At 40.2% G+C, this 24,283-nt stretch overlaps 1 protein-coding gene across 2 annotated transcripts in view; it reads left to right on the forward strand.

The window, feature by feature from the left end:
• The first annotated feature begins 2,892 nt into the window (after window positions 1-2,892).
• Usp14 (ubiquitin specific peptidase 14) overlaps window positions 2,893-24,283 on the forward strand; it is a 35,549-nt gene continuing 14,158 nt past the window's right edge. The window contains exons 1-6 of one of the 2 annotated variants that reach the window (XM_057788298.1): window positions 2,894-3,120; window positions 8,229-8,374; window positions 10,265-10,297; window positions 14,677-14,781; window positions 16,192-16,295; window positions 23,762-23,820. In XM_057788298.1, the coding sequence (XP_057644281.1) occupies window positions 3,105-3,120; window positions 8,229-8,374; window positions 10,265-10,297; window positions 14,677-14,781; window positions 16,192-16,295; window positions 23,762-23,820 (463 nt within the window). In that variant the 5' untranslated portion in view covers window positions 2,894-3,104. Of the gene's footprint in view, window positions 3,121-8,228; window positions 8,375-10,264; window positions 10,298-14,676; window positions 14,782-16,191; window positions 16,296-23,761; window positions 23,821-24,283 lie in introns of both variants that reach the window. The other variant, XM_057788300.1, reaches the window with a different exon arrangement.

Here is a 24,283-nt window from a genome sequence, read left to right on the forward strand (position 1 = left end):
TGAACTATTCATAATCTAAGTGGAAATATAACTGCTATATATACACATAAATAAAATAGTACACATCATTAACTGCTAATAGTAAATATTAAAACATTAGTTAAATGCTAATTGGTACAAACAGCAATTGTTTAAAATGGCTGAGGGGGCTGAGAGCCAGTTCAAAGTTAAGACCACAGGCTGCTTTTCCTGACAATGTGGGTTCAAGTCCTAGCACCCAAATACAACCATGCTAACTCTACTTCCTGGGAATCCAGTTGTATCAGGCTTTTTCTTTTGGGTCACCAACCAGCACCCAAATCATGACACAGAGACTTCTTATCAGTTATTACTACTTGGCCTAGTTTAGGCTTATTTCTGGCTATCCCTTTTACTTAATCTGTTTCTTGGTGTTTTTATTATTTATTTATTTTTTACCTTTCTTTCATTCTGTATAGCTCACTTTCACTGCTTCTCATGTCTGGATGATTAGTGGCTGCCTGACTTCTTGCCCTGGGTGTGTCCCTCTCTGTCTCCCTTGTTCTCTGCATGGAGTCAGAGATCAACTTGTGGGTGTGAGCTCTCTCCTTCCATCAGTGGGTTCCAGAGCTCAAACTCAGAGCCTCTTTGCCCACTGAGCTGTCTGATAGGCCCCATTTATATTCAGTTGGTGTAATAGGTGGTACCAACCTTTCCTTCATTCTTCCGACTCTTCCACAACCCTCTACTTCAAACAGCTGAATTTTGAGGCCTCTTTGTCACAGAAACATGTATTTACTTGATATAATCTGCATCTCTATTGATCTTTAACTATGTTTCGCATCCACTTAGAAAATATTTTAACATCTTTTAAAGCAAAGCACTGTCCTAGACATAATGTATTTCTTAAAATATTTAAGGCAGACCTTTTTCTCCAAGAATTATGAAGCAGAGAAAAAATATTGGAATAAAATTAAAGATGTTATAAGAAAGGACAGTAGATTTTTTTTTTTAACCTTACATGCTTGTTTTTGGAAGTATCTTGCAGATAAAACAAAGCTCCTGCAAACATGTCCACATATAAATCCCTGAGCTTGTGAATACTACCTTCAAATAGTGATTTACTTGTGTTTAAAGACTTTGAGAAGATTGGCCTGAATTATTCAGGTGAAGCCAGTGTAATTATTGGGAGCTTATAAGGAGGGAGGCAGCAGTCAGTCAGACAAAGCTGGTAGAAGGAGTCGGTAGAAGGAGTTAGCAGCCGATGAGCACGGACAGTTTGTAACCCCTAGACAAGGCAAGGCCTAGATTTCTCCATTGGTACTTCCAGAAGGGAAGTTATCCTGCCAACACCTTACGGTTAAGGCTCCCCGGGTTCCTGACTACACCACTGATAGGATAATGGCCAAGTTTGTGGCCATTGGTTACAGCAGCTATGGGAAACCACTGAGGGGCTTTTCCACTTGGGGAAGTCCACGCCACACGCCTCAATGCATTTGGGGAGGAGGCTGAGCCAGACAGTTCTTTCTTCATCCCTGGCCAGCTCTGGTTTTTGTTGCTTCCAGCAAAGGGCTCCATTTAGAGAGTCCTGGAGTTAATGAACGCTTATGGTGATACTTTGAGTTATCCTAGGCCTTATTAAGACAGGATCTGTGTTTGATTCATTTTGTATCCTATTTTGAGTGCTTTAGACACTAGCAGGAAAAAGGAGAGAATGGCTATGACTGTAATACTATTTGATAGGAGTAGCCTTTGTTCATATGAAAGAGTAAGCAACAAGGCGGGTGTTAAAGACGGACAAAATTCATGTTAAGAGGAAGAAAGCATCCTAAACAGTGGTACAGTTTATAAAGTCCCCTTAACAAATGTGATTGTAAGGTCTTCCTCTCTTGTCATGGATACATTAATAAGATTTATGAAAACTCTGATATTGGGGCTGGGGAGTGGCTAAGACATTGGCCACTCTACCAAAGGACCGGGTTTCAATTTCCAGCACCCACGTGGCATCTCATGACTGTCAGTAACTCAAGTTCTAGTGGATCGGATTCCCTCAGACATATGCGCAGGCCAAATACCAAAACACATAGAAATTATATATACCCCTGATATTTGATCATATTCCACTGGCCTTGTTTATCCATAAACCTGCAGTTGGAGCCCGCCTTTAATCCCAGGCAGCGGCAGGCAGATCTGTGAGTTTGAGGCCAGTCTGGTCTACAGAGTGAGTGCCAGGACAGGCTTTAAAGCTACACAGAGAAACCCTGCCTCGAAGTCGACCTTCTCAAAAACAAACCAACCAACCAACCAGAAATGTGATGGGTTAGTAAAAGGTAACGCACAGGTTAATGAAAGCACAGTACAGAACTAGATCTAGCTACACGTGGGAATACCAGGTTTCCACCTGTGGCAGGACAAGGGCCTCGAGGCTGCGGGTGGACTGCGTTCCACCAGGCCCCCTCCCCCTTCTTGGCCTCGATCTCCACTTTCACTCCTTTGCTAGTCTCAGTCCTTCCAGTGTCCACCTTTGCTCCTTCCGATACACCTCCAGGCGTCTGCCTGCTCACCTTCCTCTCCTCGCCACCAGGTTCCTCCCAGCCCTCTATGGCCTATCTCCTTGGCTTCCTACCCCAGGCCCCCGCTGCTGCTCCTCAATCGGCGCCTCTTTCCTCATCCGCTCCTCGTAACTCCTCTTCCTCCTTTCAGCATCAGGCCCCACCTCTTCCCTCAGCCTACCCTGCACTCCCATCATCCTTCGGGCCACGCTGCTCTTCCCAGGCTCCGCCCCCACGACTTCAGCCCGCCCCTCATCTCCAGGCCCCGCCTTCCTCCCTCACCTCGCCCGGCCGCCCCCCCCCCGTACCCCCCCGTCCCCGGTCCCCTCCTCCACTTGGCCCACCCCCTTCTTTTTATTTCCCTCCCCCGGCCCCGCCTCTGCCCCGTGCAGCGCCTCCCCCCTGCAGCGGCTCCCTGGGCGAACAGCGTGCTGCTGCGTCATCGCTAGTGGCCGGTTTGAATGAGGCTTGTCGCAGCGGAGCTACCGCCACCACCGCGCTTCGTCCCCGGCAGGCTCCACGAGCTGCTTCAGATCCCTCTGCCGCCCTTGTCAGACCCAGCCTCCCGCGCCGTTTCCTCCCTTCTGCCCCACCATGCCTCTCTACTCCGGTGAGCACCATCCTCCCTCGCGCCGCGCTCTCGCAGCCGATGGTAGGCCTCCGCCTAGGCCCAGCCTGCAGAGGCGCGCGCAGGGCACAGCCGCGGAGGGCCACTGTGGGAAGTGCGGGGTGGCCGCCGCGCGAGTCGGCGCCCAACTACGCGTGGGAGCTTGTCCGCCGTGTCTCCGAGTGGGTGGGGTGGGAGCAAGGGTGGAGACACGGAAAACCTCAAGAGTCGTGACTCTGCAGAATACTTTCTGTCGCTGACCTAGTGTGCTGGGAAAGGTGAAGGTGTGTCCTGGGGCTCAGAAGATCGGGCTGGTCGAGCGTGATTGCTTTGAGCTCCTGGATGATAGCAGTGAAATGAGCATGGAGGGAAGTTGGGGGAAGGTCTCGGGTATAAGGTTTGCTTGTCTTCTGCTTTTGGGGTTGCTTCAGTAGATCCCTTTGCTCACCCTTTTGGTTCTACCGCCCCCTTTGTGCCAATTTCAGTTCTATCTCGAAGCCGTCTGCAAATCAGTCTTTTTGATGCTTCGTTTTAACTTCAGCATACATTGCTTTAGACTGCGAAGGTGCAGCATAGTGTTAGCTCCTTCCGATACTCCTCCAAAGGGTAGATCAATACAAATACTGGCGAGTGCTGTTTCTTTCGCTTTGGCATTTGGCAGAAGTCTTTTCTTTCTGGCTTTCCAAGATACTGACCAAGGATCATGTTTTCCTTAGTTAATGGACTTCACTTTTCCTACTCTTAGTCAAAATGGCTTCCAAAAATGTAAATGGCAACTCCAGTTGGCTATGGATGTGGTTTATTGATTATTCTGACTCTCCACTTTGACGTCCTTTATAAGACATTGATTGCTTTTAAAGAATTATATGAACCAAGAATAATAGTTAATCTTGGGATGGATTCTTCTATTAATTTTTTTTTGTTTGGAGACAGGAGACAAGGGCTAGTTGTGTAGGCCTAGCAGGCCTGGAACTCAAAAGATCGCCCACCTCTGCCTCCCAGTTGCTGGGATTAAAAATGTACACCACAACACCTGGGTCCTCTCCTTTATTTCTGATACTGTTTTCATTTGTCCTGTGTTATCTTTAGCTTGTACTATTATTTTTTATTTTTTTTAGCTTGTACTATTATTATACATTACTTTAAAACTTGTAGGCCACATATGGTGGGTAACGCTTTGATCCCATCAGAGTTAGGCCGATCTCTTATTTTAGAGCCAGTCTGGTCTATAGAGCAAGTTCTAGGACAGACAGGGAACCAACACAGAGAAACCCTGTCTCGAAAAACCAAAAAAGAAGGAAACACACACACACACACACACACGAGGCAACTTGTTATTGTGTTATTGGGGATCAAACCTAGGAGGAACTTGTGCATGCTAAGTAGAAACCACTAAACTGTATTCTCAGTGTCTTTGCTTTTTGTCTCCTTATGATTACAATTTGTGCTATATTTGAACCTATTTTTCCTGCTACTGTTAGAGTTCTTTAATAATCAAACACACCAAGCAGGCTTTATTCTTTAACTCTTTCAGGGATTACACATTGCATATACCATAAAAGACCATATGTATGTTTTAGTGTGCCATATGCTACCCTTTTTCTCCTCCTCTGTCTCCTCCTGTTCTTCTTCTTCTTCTTCTTCTTCTTCTTCTTCTTCTTCTTCTTCTTCTTCTTCTTCTTCTTCTTCTTCTTCTTCTTCTTCTTCTTCTTCTTCCTCCTCCTCCTCCTCCTTCCTCCTCCTCCTCCTTTTTTTTTTTTTTTTGATGTAGGGTTTTTCTGTGTAGCCTTGACTGTCCTGGAACTTGCTTTGTAGACCAGGCTGGCCTACCTCTGTCTCCTGAGTGCTGGAATTAAAGGCATGCACCACTACTGCCTGGCCATATGCTGCCTTTTCCACTTCACCCTTGTTAATAGCTTCCAGTTTCCTCTGCTACTTTCTAATACACTCTAGGAATTATTGTTATCTTAGAACTCATGCTAAATTTTTGTTTTCCTTGTCTGTTTTAAGAATACTTCTATTCTCTGATCTTTGCTTTGAGATTCAACTCAAAAGTTGGCAGTGATAATTCAAAAGTTAATAATTCCTTCAAGAAATCTTTCCTGGTTTGGTTATGGTGGTTCATATCTCTAGTCTCAACATTTGAAGCACTGAGACAGAAGGACAGTAAATTTTGGTACATTGTAGGCTACACAGGAAGACCCTGTTCAAAAAAGCAAGATCAAACAGAACAATAAATATTACTTCCTTACTCAAGACTTTTGTTTAGTTGTGTGTGTGGTGGTGTACACCTTTAATCCTAGCATTGGGAGGCAGAATCTTCCTGTGAGTTCAAGGCCAAGCTGGTCTACACATCAAATTATAGTCAGGGCTATATAGTAAGACCATGTCTTAAAAAGAAAATTGTTGTTCTTTGAGCCTTTAGTCTTTATAATAAACATCATTATAACTATCACATCATCTCTATATTAGATTTTCTCTAAAGATGGGTAATGTACTTATTATTAAATCAATGTTTATTTATTCTGTATGAGGTGGGTGTGCATGCAAAATGTGTTTGGTGGTCATGGGAATTGGTTTCTTCTTCCACCATGTGGATTGTCTGATTGAACCCAGGTTGTCAGGCTTAGCAACAAGTGCTGTTACCTCCTGAGCCTTCTCTCTGGACTCATTAAATCTGACTTTAGCATACTCTGTTGATAGAGTTGAGAAGTGGAGTCTGGGTTAGGAATTAAAGTTTTGATTTCTAGAAGTTGGAATTTGTTTTGAAATTTCCATTTTTGAAAAGACTCAGTTTTCAGTGTATTTCCTTGAGTTTTATTGTTTACATATTTCAAAAGTTAGCTATTTGAAGTTGAGCCATGCTTTTTTGTTTTTATTTCTTGAGCCAGTTTCTCTATATAATCCTGGCTGTCTTGGAACTTGCATTTTATAGACCAGGCTGGCCTCCTCCAATTCACAGGTTTTCTTGTCTCAGCCTCCTGAGTGCTGGGACTGAAAGTGGTCGCCACCACTACCTAGCTTAATTTTTTCTTGAGGTAGTTCCTGCTTATTCCATTGCAACTGCTGTTTTATGTTCACACCAGCTGTGCACAGGATTCTAGTTTTTCTATACCCTCACTAACCCTTGTTATTTTCTGTCATGAGAAACATTTGTGGCGGGGAGTAGGACGGGAACAGTGAAGTAAAAGTGCTTGTCGATCTGAGTTCCATCCTCAGTACCCATCTACATGGTGGATGGAGAGAATCAACCCATGCAAGTTATCCTGTGACCTTAACATGCTTGCAATATCTTGCACACCCCATACATAAACCTATATGCTCAGTAATAAGTAAAATGTAAATAAAAAGTTAAAAGACTTAAAATCTGTGCTTGCAGGCATGTGTACTCAGAAAGTTGAGGCAGGAGAATTGCCAGTTTGAGCCCAGTCTCAGCTATACGCTAAGACTTAAACCTCAAAACCCCAAATAATGGAGGCTGGGAGACCATAGCTAACATATGTAGCCAATATTTCTTTGGATTTTTTTGAATACTTGAGTATCTCTTTGCTTGGGAAACAACCTTTCATTTTTCATACACCTTTCTTATAATTTAGAAGTATACTTTTAAAAAAAGATGGTGCGTGTGTGCGCACATGCGCACACATGCCAGTTTGCATGTGCAGGCACACATTTTGAGAAGACAACTTTTGGGAGTTGGTTTTACCTTTCTACACTGAGATCTGGAAATCGAATGCAGGTCATCAAGCTTGTAAGCCAAACATCAAGCTTTTACCCACTGAATCATCTCATGGGCCCAAGAATTGTTACAGCTTTTTTCTATGTCTCTCTCTCTTTTAAATCGAGACAGGTCTCATGTAGATCTTGCTGGCCTGGAACTCTGTACTGTAGTGAGATAGACCATGAGCTCACAGGAATTCACCTCCTGCGTGCTAGGATTAAAAGTGTGCAACTACATACTCAGCCTGAATTATAATTCCTTACCCTGTTTTCGTATTCTTTTCTTCCCTCAATTTTTTTTTTTTTTTTGGAAACGGTTTCTCTGTGTAGCCCTGACTTTCCTAGAACTAGAACTAGCTCTGTAGACCAGGTTGACCTCAAACCTACCGAGATCCACCTGCCTCTGCCTCCCAAGTACTAGGATTAAAGGTGTGCGCCACCACCGCTCGCTGAGATTGTTTTTTTTTCTTGCGATCTCTTTTGTCTTTCGGACTCACTGTTCCAGCAGTGTCTATTGCTTTAAGTAAGTGATTCTCAACCTGTGGGTCTTGACCCTTTCACAGGGGTTGCCTAAGACCATCGAAAAACAGATATTTACATTATGATTCATAACAGTAGTAAAATTACAGTTATGAATTAACAATGAAAATAATTTTATGTTTGGGAGCTCAGAACAACATAAGGAACTGTATTAAAGGGTCGCAATATTAAGGAGGTTGAGAACCACTGCTCTAAATGGTTCTTAAGCTAACCACATCCTGAAGGCTAGGAACTTTATTCTGGGAAATAGTTCAGTGGGATCAGAGGTTCATCTTAATATACAGAACTTATTGATGTATAATTTAGAATACTTGGATGGTATTTAATAACCAATTTTGTGACATGAATCAATCAACTTCTCAAGTTAGTCTCTTCTTTCCCCTTTGCTCCCTGTCCCATTCCTTCCTTTCTTATCTCTCTTTCTTCTCCTCCCCTTCTTCCTTCCCCTCTTTTATCCTGCAGTGCTGGGAATTTAGCTCATGTCATCTATATGCTAGGCAGATGCTGTACCACTGAACTGTGTTCTCAGCATGCTTTATTTGTATAATGAGAAACCAAATTAGATCCAGTAAAATTTTGTTTTGGGTCCATTGCATGTACATTATTCATTTGGGAAATAAAACAGTGAAGGATATATTTTGACTTTTCTTTTTGGAGGGTTGGGATTGAGACAGGGTCTCTCTGTAGTCTTGACTGGCTTGGGCCTCACAAAGATGGCTTGTCTCTATCTCCTAAATGGTAGGTCCTGGCATATTTTCACCTTCAAGAGTTATTCCCTAAGTATTTTCTGAATTTGAGGTCTATAAATTTAAAAGTATGTAAGTGAAAAATAATTATGTTTTTGTTTACAGTTACAGTAAAATGGGGAAAGGAGAAATTTGAAGGTGTAGAATTGAATACCGATGAACCTCCAATGGTGTTCAAGGCCCAGCTTTTTGCACTGACTGGAGTCCAGCCAGCCAGACAAAAAGTTATGGTGAAAGGAGGAACACTGAAGGTAAAAATGATCTAAAATTTTATTAATATTGCTTATATAATTAATACTAGACACTATGATTATTACTAATGTACATTTTTGGAGACATGATCTTATGATGTAGTCCTGACTGGCCTGAATCTCCCCAGGTAGATCAAGCTGGCTTTGAACACACAGATCTGCCAGCCTCTGCCTCCTGTTTAAACTGTTCTAGGGGTGTTCTGTATGTGAGAAACAACATGTCTATTTCAAAATACAATATTGCAAAGTGTCATTTAAAATTTATTTCAGTAGATACCTCCAGTGGTCGGGACTATAGCATCTTATAATTATGTTTGAATTTTTTATGAAGATGTTTATTTTTGTTGTAGACTAGCATAAAATGGATTTGCTTATCTTTGATAATTTCATGTACAGAGATGGAAAATTTTATGTGTTAAAAATACACAACCAGGGGCTAGAGAAATGGATTAGTAGTTAGGAACACTTGTTGGCCTTGCAAAAGACTCAGATTTGATTCTCAGCACCCACCTGGGGGCTCACAACTGTCTGTAACTAGAGTTCTAGGGGATCTGATGCCCTCTTCTGACTTCCCAAGATACCAGGTATGCATTCATACACATAAACTATAGAATAATAAAAATGCAACAGTATGGGTAATTTGGTTTTTTTTAAATACCATAGTATATATTTTTATAATGTATATGAATGTTGAAATTGAGTTTAACATCTTCATCAAAGCCCTGGTTTTCAAATAATGGGACACTTATACATTTTCCCTCCCTTTTCTACATTTTCAAGAAAAAAATTAAGAAATCTACATTTTAAAGAAAAATATTTTTCTCTTAAGAGTAATTACTTTAATACCAGTGCTCAAGAGGCAGAGGCAGGCAGATAGATCTCTCTGAGTTCAAGGCTAGCCTGATCTACAGAGTAAGTTCCAGGACAGCCAGGGCTATACAGAAAAACTGTCTTGAAAAACTAAACCAAAAAAAAAAAAAAAAAAAAAAACCAAAAAGAGGAAAAAAAAGAAGAGTAGTTAACTGTTTTGGGGGCTAGAGAGATGGCTCAGTGCTTAAGAATACTTGCTATTTTTCCAGAGGACCAGGGTTCAATTTCCAGCACCCACATGGCAGCTCACAACTGTCTGTAACTGCAGGGGATCTGGAACCCCTCATACCAGATGTACATACAGGCAAAAAACACTAATGCACATTAAAAAAATTCATTGCTATCTAACTTCTACCTAGAGATGGGAGGATAAAAATGCTTATTTAAAAGGAGAGAAAAGCTATTTCCCCTCCTGTTCCTCTGTAATGATCACACAGACTCTATAGTGAGAGTTCAAGATTAGCAGCCTTTGATGAGGGGCCACAGAATGATGTTTTTTTTCTTTTATTGTTTGTATACCACATAAGAATAGAATAGCAGAAAAATATATTTGTTGGGTTTGATGTGACATTCTGGAAGAACTGCCTGCCTGCCCTATTTGTTAGGAATAGATATTGAGGAGAACTTGTTTACTTCCTAAATCCTATCTTTGGCCTTCAGGGACTTGGATAACTAGTTTGTGCTGAGTTGTGTCCTTTAGTTTACTTTGGACTATAGCAGAAAATACTAATTTAAAACGGTGATTAATAATAATTAACATTTATTGTGTATATCTCCTATACCAGACTTTTATGATTTTCCATTTCTTTCCACTGTATATTATTAATATTTTAAAACTAAGGTATCAGAGCATCAGAGAGGTTTAAGTTAAAAGACATCGAAGTTTGTGATGTATACAAGTCAAGCTGGTCTGGATTGAATTTCTAGTTTGGGACAGGCATGTAAATTTTAATTTGAGGTAGCTTCAGATTTAATAATTGTGCAGAGGTGGTTAAACATTTTTGTTTGTCTTCGAAATAGGACGATGACTGGGGAAACATCAAAATAAAAAATGTAAGTATTAAGAACACTCATTGCAATGAAATGACCCTGTTATTTCACCAAAATAAATCCTAAGAGCCCCTCTTAAATGTGTATTTCTAGTTACTCGGCATCATTTATTTATAATTCTTTGGTTTAAGTTTTATTGAAAATCAAATACAGGTCTGTCTATGAGCTCTTGTCTCATTGATCTAGTGGCTTAAAGTTATAGTGGTCTTGATAACAAAAGCAAATAAGTCTGTATGAAATAAGGTACTGTGAATTCTCTACACTTTTCCTCTTCAAAAATATTTTTGAGTTCATTTGTAATTTTAGATTTGTAAATTCAGGTTGACTTTGAAAATTATATAGATCTTTAGGTCAATTTGGAGAGAATGAATCTACATTTGAGTACTAAGTCTTTGAGTATGGTATGCTTCCTATTTTGTTTAGGTATTTATTTTGTTATAGCAGAGTTGTAGTTTTTTGGTATAGAGACTTTGCCTGACTTTTGTTAGATTCTAAGAATTTTTACAAATGGTTTTATTCATCTTCACTTTATGTGCATTGGTCTTTTGTTTTCATATATGTCTGTGTGAGAGTGTTAGATCCCTTGGAACTGGAATTGAACCCATGTCCTCTGGAAGAGCAGCCAGTGTTCTTAACTGCTGAGCCATCTCTCCAGCTCCAGATTCTAGAAGTTAATATTCTGTTGCTGTTGAAAACAATATTTTTAAAAATTGTTTTTAAAATATTTATTTATTTATTATGTATACAATATTCTGTGTGTGTGTTTATGCCAGCTGGCCAGAAGAGGGCACCAGACCCATTACAGATGGCTGTGAGCCACCATGTGGTTGCTGGGAATTGAACTCAGGACCTTTGGAAGAACAGGCAATGCTCTTAACCACTGAGCCATCCCTCCAGCCCTAAAAATTGTTTTTTAATGTTCATGACTAGTATTTAAAAATATAATTGATTTTTTTTCTTTTTTTTTTTATTCTTTGATTTTAACACTTGATTCTTCCAGTAATGTTTTTGGAGATTGCTTTGAGGTCTTTACATACACAGGAATAATATCTGTAAATAATGAGTTTACTCTTGCCCTTTTAGTTGTCATTACTTCCGGTTTTGTTTTCTTCTCCTAAATTCTTGTTAGAATTTTTAGTATACTGTTAAATAGAAAACAGTGAGAGTGGACATTTTATCTTAATTCACTACGATTTAAAATTATGAATGACTGTTAAATGCTGTTAAGTCCTTTTTCTGTTTGTTAAAATGATCATCTGATTTTTTCTTAATGCTTTGTTCAATTTCACTGTTACCTATCACCCATCCTCTGTCGTTGGGGATGGAACTGTGGGTCTGGTGCATGCTAGGCAAGCTCTTCACCACTGAAGTACATGCCAACTGTGCTCTCATTGAGTCTTACCCACCCCTACCACCCAATATTTCTAAATGTTGCCCATGTTGGCTCTGAACTCCTGGCTCAGGCAGTCTTGCTTCAGCCTCAGAAATAGAATGAAGAGTGTATGTCTGCTTGGTATGGTATAAATGCTCTTAATTCTAGCACTCTGGAGGCAGACATAGGTATATCTCTGGAAGGTCCAGATCAGTGAGCGCTACATAATGAATAAGACTCTGTGTCAAAGAAAAAATGTGCAATAAACCCCAACGTGTTGTTATGGGCTTTTGTCCATTGATATTTAGCATGTTGGGACATTAAAACTGAGATATTAAAAATCTTCATTCTTGTAAAAGTAATCACAAAGGGAGTTGGCAGCTGGATCCATGGTAAATCTTTGCAGCTAAATCTGGAACCTGAGTTCAGTCCCTGGAACCCACATAGTAGAAGAGAAGTGACTTCTGCAAATTGGCCTCTGAGCATCACATGTGGTACACACAGACGTACTCATACACAGTAAAAAATTGAGAGAAGTCCCTAACCCAAGTTCTGACTCAGCATTTGCAGCACTGGCACCACTCAGTGGACATAGCAGCTTCATGGTTCTTCTCGTTCTAATACAGAGCATCAGCTGTATGCAGAGGTGAAGTGATAAGAATCCTCCCTCTCCCCCTCCCCCCCGGGTCTCACTATATAGTCCTGGCTGGCATGGACTCTTTGTAGACCTTGAACTTACAGATTCATCTGCTGGGCTTGAAGGCATGTGCCACCAGGCCTGGTCGTGAAAATATTTGTGAGTTAATAGTTCTGAAAGAATCTCAGGTGCCAGTGGAGTTCACAGACAGCACTTTGAGTGCTGTGACCATTTGGGAGGAGGACATATTTACCTCCTTAATGTATTGCTGGGTTCTGTTTCTTATTTAGGATGTATGTATGATCATGAGGCATGTCAGCCTTCATTTTTATAGAGATAGTGTCTCAAGTAGCTCAGAGTGGCCCTGAACTCCTGTCTGTAGGGAGGATGGCCTTGAACTGATCTTCTTTTCTCTGCCTTCTGGTGCTGGGGTTAGAGGCCTGTGCCACCACACCTGGCTAGTCTTTAATTAATTAATTAATTAATTAATTAATTATTTTTTGTTTGGTTTTTCGAGACAGGGTTTCTCTGTAGCTTTGGAGCCTGTCCTGGAACTAGCTCTTGTAGACCAGGCTGGCCTCGAACTCACAGAGATCCGCCTGCATCTGCCTCCTGAGTGCTGGGATTAAAGGAGTGCGCCACCACCGTCCAGCTGCTAGTCTATGTTTTTATTTATTGTCAGAATTATGCTGAGCTCATTATGAGAGTTGGAGAAAAATATCTCCTTTCTGAGTGAGTTAAAGATTGATGTTCTTTACATATATGAAATCATTGACCAATGAGTTCTTTTAGACCAGGAAAACCTTGTGGGAATTTGTGTGATTAATTTTAATTTTTTTAAGAGATTTTTTTTTTATGTTAGTTTGGTGAGGATATTTTCACGGGAGTGGGGAGAACATTGATCAGTTCTTGCCTTCCACTGTGTTTGAGACAGGGTTTTTTGTTTGTTTGTTTGTTTGCTGCTGTGTAAGGCAGGCAAGTTGGTCCTTTGAGCTTCTGGGAGTTTTCCCGTGTCTTCTTGCCTAGAAACACTGGGATTAGAAATGAGTGTTACTGTGTCTGGTTTTATGTGGGTTCTGGGGATTTGAACTTAGGTCCTCATGCTTGCATGGCAAGTGCTTTAAGACCTGTTGCATTTATCTTCCAGCCCTAGAGGATAACTTTTAAAGACTTCCTATGCCAGATATTTGCAGATCTCCCAACTTCTAGAATTATAACCTATATGTGTGTGCCGTCTTGCCTAGCTTAATACTGCTTCCTATTTTCTTACTGATTATTGGCATATTTAAATATTTGCTTCCTTAGACGGCTTTGGAAAAAGTTTCGTTAGTGATGGTTTAGTATTGCTTTGCTGTTGTGTTATAAAAAGTTCATGGAGATCCCCCAGATCCACTCCTCCTCTGTTTCCCTTTAGAAAAAAAGCCTTTCAGGGATGAATACACCATAATAAGTTAGAGAAATATTAGGCACATACCTTCATATCAAGGTTGGATGTGGCAACCCAGTACGAGGAAAAGGGTCCCAAGAGCAGGCAAAAGAGTCATTAAGACCACCTCTGCTTCCACTGTTAGGAGCCCTATAAGAATACCAAACTACACGACTATAACATATATACAGACGACCTACCTCAGACCCATACAGGCTCTCTGATTTTCATATCAGTCTCTGTGAGCCCCTATGAGCCTTGCTTTGATTCTGTGGACTGTGTTCTGGTGGTGTCCTTGACCTCTCTGGCTCTTAAAATCCCTTTCCTTGGTGTTACCTGAGCCCTACCTAATGTTTGGTTATGGGTTTTTGCGTCTGCTCCCATCAGTTGCTAGATGAAGCTTCTGATGACAGCTGGACTAGGTACCAATCTATGAGTATAACAGAATATCATTAGGAATCATTCATGGACTTTATTCATGTTTGGTTCTGTCCTGGGTCTCTGGACTATCCAGCCTCTGGTTCCTGGCCATCCAGGAAGTATCAGGTATGGGCTCCCTTTCATAGTGTGGGTTTCCAGTTGGACCAGTCATTGGTTTATTGTTGTTGTTTTGAGACAGGGTCTCAAAATGTCTTGGAACTATGGAGACCAGACTGGACTAGAAGTCAGGGTGCCCAGACCTTGGCCTCCCAAGTGCTGTGGTGCCAAGCTCATAGATGTTCTTAAGGTTCTAAGTTTGCTCATCTTACTATAAAACACAGACCCATTTAAAGTCACTCCCTCCAGCTACCACCAGGGCTAGGTTGCCATGAATCTGTTTTATGTAGATTTACCTTTCTTTGGCTCATAGAACCATGCCGTAGAACGAGTTCTTTTGAGTTTCCCTTTATTGAACATAACATTGTCAACTTTTAAGTATTTTCATGAACTTATTTCTTTTGTAACAGGGAATGACTGTTCTAATGATGGGGTCAGCAGATGCTCTTCCAGAAGAACCCTCAGCTAAAACTGTCTTCGTAGAAGATATGACAGAGGAACAGTTAGCAACAGCTGTAAGACACCAGAGTTTATGTTGGGTCGCTACTATTGAAGGACAGTTATTAAGATGCCTTCCAGAAAGTAGTATCTAAAGGCTTTGATTTAATTACTAATATTGATGTGTGTTAGCAATGAGCAGAATTTTAATATTTTTGAAACTAGCTTAAATTTGTCCCCTAGACAAGTTATCATAAAACTCAGGAGTTCCTTGATATTGTATACTTTGATTATTATAGCTTTCCTTCATTTATATGTGGTTTTAACTTAAGCTTAATTTCTATTTAGTGCTAAATGTAACATTCCTAATTCAGGGCTTATGCTTTTATACTTCAAAGCTATGAAATAGTAAAGACTATTTTTACAGATGGAGGTGTTATATAATGCACACACAAATATACATATATCGATATATAGTAGATATGTATTGGGAAGATAATTCTATTGAAATATTTACTACTTATGAGAAAACAGGATCAAAGAGAAGTTTAAATGATAGGATATTTAAATTCTTAATACCTTCCATGTTAAATACATTTTACATATACATACATATATATATATATATATATATATATATATTTTTTTTTTTAATGGTACTGAGGATCAAACTGAGGACATGCTAAAGCAAGTACTTTGCCACTGAGCTATGGCCCGGCTTCTATTCCAAAATGCAAAATCTATTATATGCAAAATCAATATAGAAAATGGTCAAGACTTGTCAAATTAAAATAGACACACACCTACTACTTTACATGTTTTGTAAGCGAAGGGAATTTGGGGACAGACTGTGTTGCCCAGACAATCTTGAATTTATGATGTGCCTTTCTTCTGACTATTGAGATTGCAGGCATGCACTACCAAGCCCAGCTCATTTGTCTGTTTGTTTTTGTGTATTTGTTCTGAAGTCTTTCTACTGCACGTTTCCTACAAGCCTAGAAAAGATGTAGAACTGATAGGTTGTGCTCCTAGTTTCTAGAAAAGATGTAGAACTGATAGGCTGTGCTCCTAGTTTCTAGAAAAGATGTAGAACTGATAGGCTGTGCTTCTAGTTTCTAGAAAAGATGTAGAACTGATAGGTTGTGCTCCTAGTTTCTAGAAAAGATGTAGAACTGATAGGCTGTGCTCCTAGTTTCTAGAAAAGATGTAGAACTGATAGGTTGTGCTCCTAGTTTCTAGAAAAGATGTAAAACTGATAGGCTGTGCCCCTATTTTTTAGAAAAGAATTAAAACAGAATTGTTGCTGGCATGATACAAGTAAAAGTTTTCTGTTAAGGGAAATGAAAGAACACTGTTTTAGTGTGAAGGTAGAATATTAGTTGATAGGGCTGGTAAATGATTCTTGACTCAGAGTGTGAACTTTTGTGATTTATGTATGTTATGTCCTTTTATAAATGTGTTAATCCTACTCCATCCCCTTTTATCAGATGGAGTTACCATGTGGATTGACAAACCTTGGTAACACTTGTTACATGAATGCTACAGTTCAGTGTATTCGTTCTGTGCCTGAACTCAAAGATGCCCTTAAAAGGTAAGACTGAAAAGAACTGATTTAGTCTCTGAGTAAAGGTGACTCACTTTTGAATGAGCGCCCCTACTTTCATAGCATCTTCATTGAGACACTTATTACACCAGGTCGCTTTTCATGTACCCATGGTTTTTATTCACAGAATTGTATGACTGTTACTGCTTTGAAAACCTTCCCTTTCTTAAGAAAAGAAATGTGGCCAGGCATGGTAGTGCACACCTTTAATTCAGGAGGAAGACGCAGGGTGATCTCTGGGTTTAAGGCTAGGCTGTTCTACATGTGAGTTCCAGACCTGCCAGGGCTACATAGTGAGATCCTGTCTCCAATGAATGAATGAATGAATGAATGAATGGAAATGTGTACTCACTGATAGTCACATCTTTTATTTTTCCACCTATCTTCAGCAGTTAATTTACTTTCTATTTTATAAATTTGCGCATTAGGGGCATTTCATATACATATAATCATATAATATGTGGTCTTCCAGTTGACTTTGTTCATTTTGCATAATAGTTTCAAAGGTTCATGCATGCAGAACATGTATTACTCTTACTGTTTCATGGTATACACATATAAAATTTTCTTTATTCATTTTGTTGGTAGGCATTTGGCTTGTGTCCACTGTTATGAATAATGCTGGCATGGACATTGTGCTACTTTCCTAATGCTGCTATAGAAGACTGTGACTAAACTAGCCGCTTAAGGAAGAGAAAGGGCTTGTATAGGAGGTGCAGCTTAAAGAAAGCGTTGGAGGAACAAGATTTATTAAGACACTTAGACCTATTTTCTTCATAGGAAGAAAATGCTGGAGTGGATGCTGTCTAACAACCTGGTGATCTTTTTTGCCACTCTATGAGCCAGACTTCCTAAATCCCCCCAAATCTGGGGCATTGTTTAGACCTGAATCCTATACTCTGCCTTTCAGTGAAGGCAGCCTGTCCTTATGTGGTCCCATGTACTTTGCATCCTCCATCAATAGACTGTCCTTATGCTTATTGCAAATCCTACCTTGGTCCTAGCTCTGTTTATCAGCCAATAGATGTCACCCTACCGTAAAGTGCACAGGTGCTTTGCTACCTTGCAGGGAGCTTCTGTGCAGCTGTGCTTAAGGCTTTGTGATAGCTGTCACTTGGAAACCTTCTCCCAAATTCTTACTGTGCTTAAGAAAAGTAAATCCTGCAGACAGACTCTGGATGTTTTGACCCAGTACCTGCTAAAGTGCTGACCCTGAGTGTCATTCTTCCCTTATTTCTCTGCGGGCCATGAAGCTTGCAGTGTCTCCACCACATTTATTTTGGCTTACAGTTCCAAAAGGATGGTAGATGCCCCATGGTGCTGTAATGGTGGGAGAGGTAGGACGGCGGGCAAGGCATGACTGCGAGCAGGAAACTGGCTGATCACCTTTATTGTACACAAGAAACAGGGTGGAAATAGGAAGTCGTACAAGTCTGTAAACTCCTAAAGGCCACCCCTAATGATGTAGTTACTTACTCAGCAAGTCTGTAACTTGCCTGAAAAGCACCACGAACTAGGGACTCTTGTCTCAAATAAATGAGCCTATTGGGGATGTTTCTCATTCCAACCACTGCAGGTATTCATGTACAAACATTTGGACAGCTTTTTCATTTCTCTTATTTTTGAACCTAGGAATGGGTTGTTTAGTCATAAGACTTTGAGAAACAAAATTTTCTGCAAAGGTGCTGCTCCAAGCCGGGCGGTGGTGGCGCACGCCTTTAATCCCAGCACTCGGGAGGCAGAGGCAGGTGGATCTCTGTGAGTTCGAGACCAGCCCGGTCTACAAGAGTTAGTTCCAGGACAGGCTCCAAAACCACAGAGAAACCCTGTCTCGAAAAAACCAAAAAAAAAAAAAAAAAAAAAAAAAAAAAAAAAAGATGATGCTCGAGCCGGGCGGTGGTGGCGCACGCCTTTAATCCCAGCACTCGGGAGGCAGAGGCAGGCGGATCTCTGTGAGTTCGAGACCAGCCTGGTCTACAGACCTAGTTCCAGGACAGGCTCCAAAACCACAGAGAAACCCTGTCTCGAAAAACCCAAAAAAAAAAAAAAAAAAAAAGATGCTGCTCCATTTTACATTTTACCAGCAGTGGAAAAGGACTCTTAATTTTTCCACCTTTGTTTAGTACTTGTTACAATCTGAATTTGATTGCAGTTAGCCTGCAGGTGTAAAGTGGTGACTGATTGATATTCTCATTTGTGTTTCTAATGTCTAATGATGTTAAGCATCTTTTCAGGACTTTATTGGACATTTGTATGCTTTGAAAATGTCTATTTAAATCTTTGGCTTGTTTTTTGAAATATATTCTTATCTATCATCTATCTATCTTATCTATCTATCTATCTATCTATCTATCTATCTATCTATCTATCTATCTATCTATCTATCTATGTTTTTGGTGTTTTGTCATGGGTATTTGTAATGGTTTAGATAAAATGGTGCCATTCCCTGAGGGGCGGCAGCAGGCCAAAAGGGGCAGCTGGGTCCCACCATCTGAGGCCTCTCTGGGTCAGGCCAGTGGGAGGTTGTGGATGAGAGACCTTGGCAGGTGAGAAACAGAGATGGATAGGCATGCTATGTACAGTGAGTATTTAGTGGGTTATGGAAGGAAAGGGAAGGGGGAGAGAGGGAGAGAGAGATAGAGACGGGGATGGGGATAGGATAGAAGAGCCACCTCTTTCGAAGAGAGACAGGGCAGAGAGAGAGCTCACATGCTAGAAGCAGAAGGAAGATCCTCTTGCCTCTGCAGAACAGAAGGGGAGTGGGCGGGGCTTGTCTCTTAAAGTAACAGGATAGAACATTCCCCTGATACTGGAATTACAGACACTGTAAGCTGCAGTGTGGGTGTTGGGAATTGAACCCCGGTCCTCTGCAAGAGCAGTTAGTGTGCTTAACTACTGAGCCATCTCCCCATTCCTCTTAGCCTGTTTTTGAGTTATTTGCCCTCCCCCCACTTTTTTTAAAAAAAAATTCAGTTGTTTTTAAAATATATTCTAAATTGACTTACTAGATAATTTATAAGTACTTTTTTCTGTATTCTGAGTTGTTTAACTTTGTGGGTAGTCTGTTTCCAGCACATTAAAAAAATATTTTAATGTAGGAGCTAGGGAGATGGCTTAGTGGCCAAACATGGTTGATATGCAAGCCTGATAACCTGAGTTTGGTCCCTGGAGCCTATATAAATTACCAGATACAGTGGCATGCATCTGTAATCCAGCATTCTTAGGGCCAGATGGGAGGCACAAAGACAGACAAGCTAGCTTGCTGAAGTATGCTGTGAGCCCCTTCTTCAGCAAAGTAGAAGGAGAGAGTGAACACCTGAAAGTCCTCTGATCCTCATGTGTGCAGTGCAGCACATGAGTGCACACAGAGTAAATTTAAAAATCATATTTTAGCCGGGCGGTGGTGGCGCACGCCTTTAATCCCAGCACTCGGGAGGCAGAGACAGGCGGATCTCTGTGAGTTCGAGACCAGCCTGGTCTACAAGAGCTAGTTCCAGGACAGACTCCAAAACCACAGAGAAACCCTGTCTCAAAAAACCAAAAAAAAAAAAAAAAATCATATTTTAATGTAGTTTCTCATTTTATCTCTTCTGGTGTTATGTTAGAAATGAACTCTGTAATATAACATTGCCAACATTTATACTATGTTTTTTGTTTTGTTTTGTTTGAGACAGGGTCTCTGTCTTTCCTGGAACTCACTATATAGACCAGGTTGGTCTTGAAGTTTACAGGAATCTACCTGCCTTCACCTCTGCTGGTATTAAAGGTGTGAGCTATCACACCTGGCCACATTTCCTTTCTCAAGGAAGAGAAATTTTTCCTGTTAATTTGCGTGTATGGTAGGAGGTAGATGTCTTCTTACTCCATCTCTTTTTGTATATAGGTAATATAGATCTTCCAGCACTGTTTGTCAAACTGTTCTCATTTAGTTGTCTTAGTAGCTTTGTTAATAACAGTTTATATACTTTTAATTTTGTTCCCTTCAGGTTAAGGTTTAACTATGCTAGTTGAATGGTAGTTTTGAAAAAGAGCAAAACCTTTGTTTTTTATTCCATCATACCATTGTGCACAGATTGCTGGGTCCTCTAGAAGACTACCACAAGACCAAACTTTGTATGTAAAAGCAAAGAGCCTTTATTCAAGTTTGAACTTGGGGTGTCTGTGTGTCCAACACATTGGCACGATCAGAGAGCCTCAAACTCAGTTGGGGTGGGTTTTTCTTTTATCACAACAGAGGTTGAACTGAGGGATTTCTCAGGTTTAGGACCCCTGATTGGTGGCATTTGTCTAGGGTTGTCTTGGTGAAAAGGAATGGATGTGTGCAGGCTAATAGACGTTAGATGATTGATGGAGGTGGTTCTTGTATTTTATCTGTTGCTTTCATTGGTTAACTAATAAAGAAAACTGCCTTAGCCCATTTGATAGGCCAAACCTTAGGTGGGTGGAGTAAACAGAACAGAATGCTGGGAGAAAGAAGCTGAGTCAGGGAGTCGCCATGATTCTCCCACTCCAGACAGACGCAGGTTAAGATCTTTCCTGGTAAGCCAGCTCGTGGTGCTACACAGAATATTAGAAATGGGTTAGATCAATATGTAAGAGCTAGCCAATAAGAGGCTGGAACTAATGGGCCAGGCAGTGATTAAAAGAATACAGTTTCCGTGTAATTATTTCGGGTAAAGCTAGCCGGGTGGTGGGACGCAGCCCCACCACTCATATTACAACAGATGATCCTTTGTACAATGGTTGGGACGAACGTTAGGTCCTTTCCTCTTCATTCCTGGGTGGTGCCTGGGTGGTCTCAGTTTGTGGTCTTTCCTGGAAACAGGTAATCTGAAACTCAGGGCTCTGTTGGGCTTGACATGGCTGGGCCCTACAGTTAAATGGTAGTTTTAAAAAAAGAACGAAAACTTTGTTTTTATATTCCGAAACTTTGTTTTTATATTCCGTCACACAAGTGAATAGAAGTCATATGCTTTGAGAACCTATGAATTTGTCTGTAAATCTCTTCTCAGTGAGTATAAATTAAAAAATAGTAGAGGCTAGAGAGATGGCTCAGTAGTTACGAGCACTTAACTGCTAAAGTGCTTTTGCAGAAGATCTGTATTCACTGTCCCAGCATCCACATAGCAGCTCCTAGCTGTCTATATGTAACTTCAGTTTCAGAGGGGCTGACACCCTCTTCTGCTTTCTGTAGGTACCAGACACACGTGTGTGGTGCACATGCATATATGCAGACAAAACACTCATGTACATGAAATAACATAAATGAATCCTTAAAAAATAATGCCATGGGGGCCAGTGAGATTTTTCAGTTGGTAAAGATGCCTACTGCATGTCCTGAGTTCAGTACCCAGGACCCATATGTGGAAGGGGAAAACTGATGCCCGACAGTTGTTTTCCCTCTTCTGTGACATACACGTGTGTGCGTGCATGTGTGCACGCGCTCACACACACACACATTATAATAATATGATAATGAGCTGTTTGTATGATGGCGATTGGGGAGCCTTTATTGAAAGATTTTTAATGAAAATATGAACATTCAAATTATTTAGTACTTGATACTGGTAGTTATTTTCATCTTTAGCACTTTTTTTCTCTTTTATTTTTACTTAGAAATATGGCCTGATACAATCACAGTAAGCCTTTTGTGATTTTTTTTTTTCAGAATACTATTTTTTTTTAACCCATTTCTCTTGGTGCAAATATCCTGGGTCAAAATTGTTTCTTCAGTGGTTAATAGTTATTTCTCAGAGTTTCATAGGCCTTTCTGGTCTGAGAGGGGTTGCTGTTTCTTTTTTTGTTAGTAGTTTTAGGTTTTTTTCTTTTTTTTCTTTTTCTAAATGTTCTTAGAATCTGAGTGTTTACTTATTTTTTTTTTAACTGTGGTACTCAATTAGGCACTTTAAATTTGACTAAATTAGAACTTTCAGGTTTGATTTTTTTTTTTTAATGATTTTTGAAGTATTTTATGTTTGAGTGTTTTGCCTGCATGCATGTACTTTGCACATTGGTGTTCTTGATTCCCTTGGAGGTCAGAAAAGGGCATTGGATCCCATGAAACTAGAGTTATGATTTTGAGCTGTCATGTGAGTGCTGGGCATTGAACCTGGGTCCTCTGCAAAGGACCTCTAAGCTGCTAAGCCATCTCTCCAGCCCAAAATGTTTAGATCATTTTTTCATACTTCTAATGTTTTTATCTGCATTTTACTTTTAAAAAGTTATGTGTTGGGGACTGGAGAGATGGCTCAGTGGTTAAGAGCATTGCCTGCTCTTCCAAAGGTCCTGAGTTCAATTCCCAGCAACCACATGGTGGCTCACAACTATCTGTAATGGGGTCTGGTGCCCTCATCTGTCCTGCAGGCATACACACAGACAGAATATTGTATACATAATAAATAAATAAATAAAATTTTTTTTAAAGAGTTATGTTTTGGGACAGACTTCATTGTGCCACTTACCTGTCTTCACTGACTGGTTCACTACCTGTGCTCTGCTCTCAAGTTCTGTAAATTAGTCCTGCTTTGATTTCTTCGAGAATCTGAAGTAGTCTTAAAGATGTTTCCTGCCCTCCACTCCATTTGACTCTATAAATTTAAAAAATAAAAAACGAAACAAAAACTTCAAACAAAAACCTTATAGTTTTGTGTTTCTTAGTTATGGGAGAATAAATAAAACCTGAAGATGACTAAAAAAAAAAAAACTTATAGTTTCAAAAAATTATAAAGAGATGGCAGGAAAGCAAAGCCCTTGAGTTGGAGGAATTTAACATCTCTTCTGTGGCCTCCTTCATCCTATTGAAGTAAGCAAAGTGCTTTTGTTTTTAAATTGAGGCATACTTTACACTTACAGGGACACATACCACACTGTTTGGTTTTGTCGTTTATTTTTTTCCTTGTTGGATTTGATTAGTTTTGACAGATGCAAATGCTTTTTGATCTATTTTCCTGCCAAACTAGAACATTTTATTTCTCCAGCTAAAAATCCTCATTCCCTCTAAGTACCTCTGACAACTTCATATCTCGTGTTACTTTGCAGTTCTGGAATGCAGACAGATCATGTAGGCTTTCATTTTTGGTTTAGTTCTTTATTCGACCTAAAGTTGAGGTTTGTCAAGGTTGATCGTGCGGGTAATTCTGATTGGTCTCTTCTCTGAGATACTATTAGAGACTCCAGTGAATGTAGTAGAAAAGCCATGTTTTACCATAGAGAACTTATAAGTAAGTGGGGATTGAGATTCTATATAATGAGGTAATATGTGAGCAGTGACCATGGTTGGATTTTTTTCCTTTCAATGTTTCATGTTCTGTGCTTACATGAGTAAGATCTGAACGGGAAAAATACTTTGAGAAATTTGAATTCAACGGTATCCTAATAAGTTCTTTTAACTTAATTTCTTCTCATTTAAATTTCAGGATGAATTTAATTATGTTTGTTATACTTAATGTTCCTAGGTATGCAGGTGCATTGAGAGCTTCAGGGGAAATGGCTTCAGCACAGTATATTACTGCAGGTCAGTACGTATACTGAGAGGGGCTGTCCTGTTCAGTAAATGTTACTTACATGTGTGTATGTGTGTGTCCATGTGCACACGTAGAGGTCAGGGGCAGCTTTTGTGAGTGGCTTCTCTCTTTGGACCATATAGGTCCTGGGAGAACTGAACTCATGTTAGGCTTGTCAGCAGGTACCTTACTCCCAGAATCATCTCTCCAGGTAAAGCCACAGCACCTTTTTTATTTAAAAAAAAATGGTGGCAGTAGTAGGCCTGGTGCCCCAGGCCTTTAACCCCAGCACTTAGGAGGCAGAAGTAGGTGGATCTCTGTAGGTTTCAGGACAGCCAGGCCTATGTAAAAAAAAATGAATAAACAAATAGCAACTAATTTCTTTTTTGTCTGTCACTTCATTTATATGAAATATGTTTATCCTTACATTAAATAACTTGAAATGTATCCAGATTAAAAACCAGTGAGATATCT

The sequence above is a fragment of the Chionomys nivalis genome, chromosome 14, assembly GCF_950005125.1.
Source record: "Chionomys nivalis chromosome 14, mChiNiv1.1, whole genome shotgun sequence".
NCBI lineage: Eukaryota > Metazoa > Chordata > Mammalia > Rodentia > Cricetidae > Chionomys > Chionomys nivalis.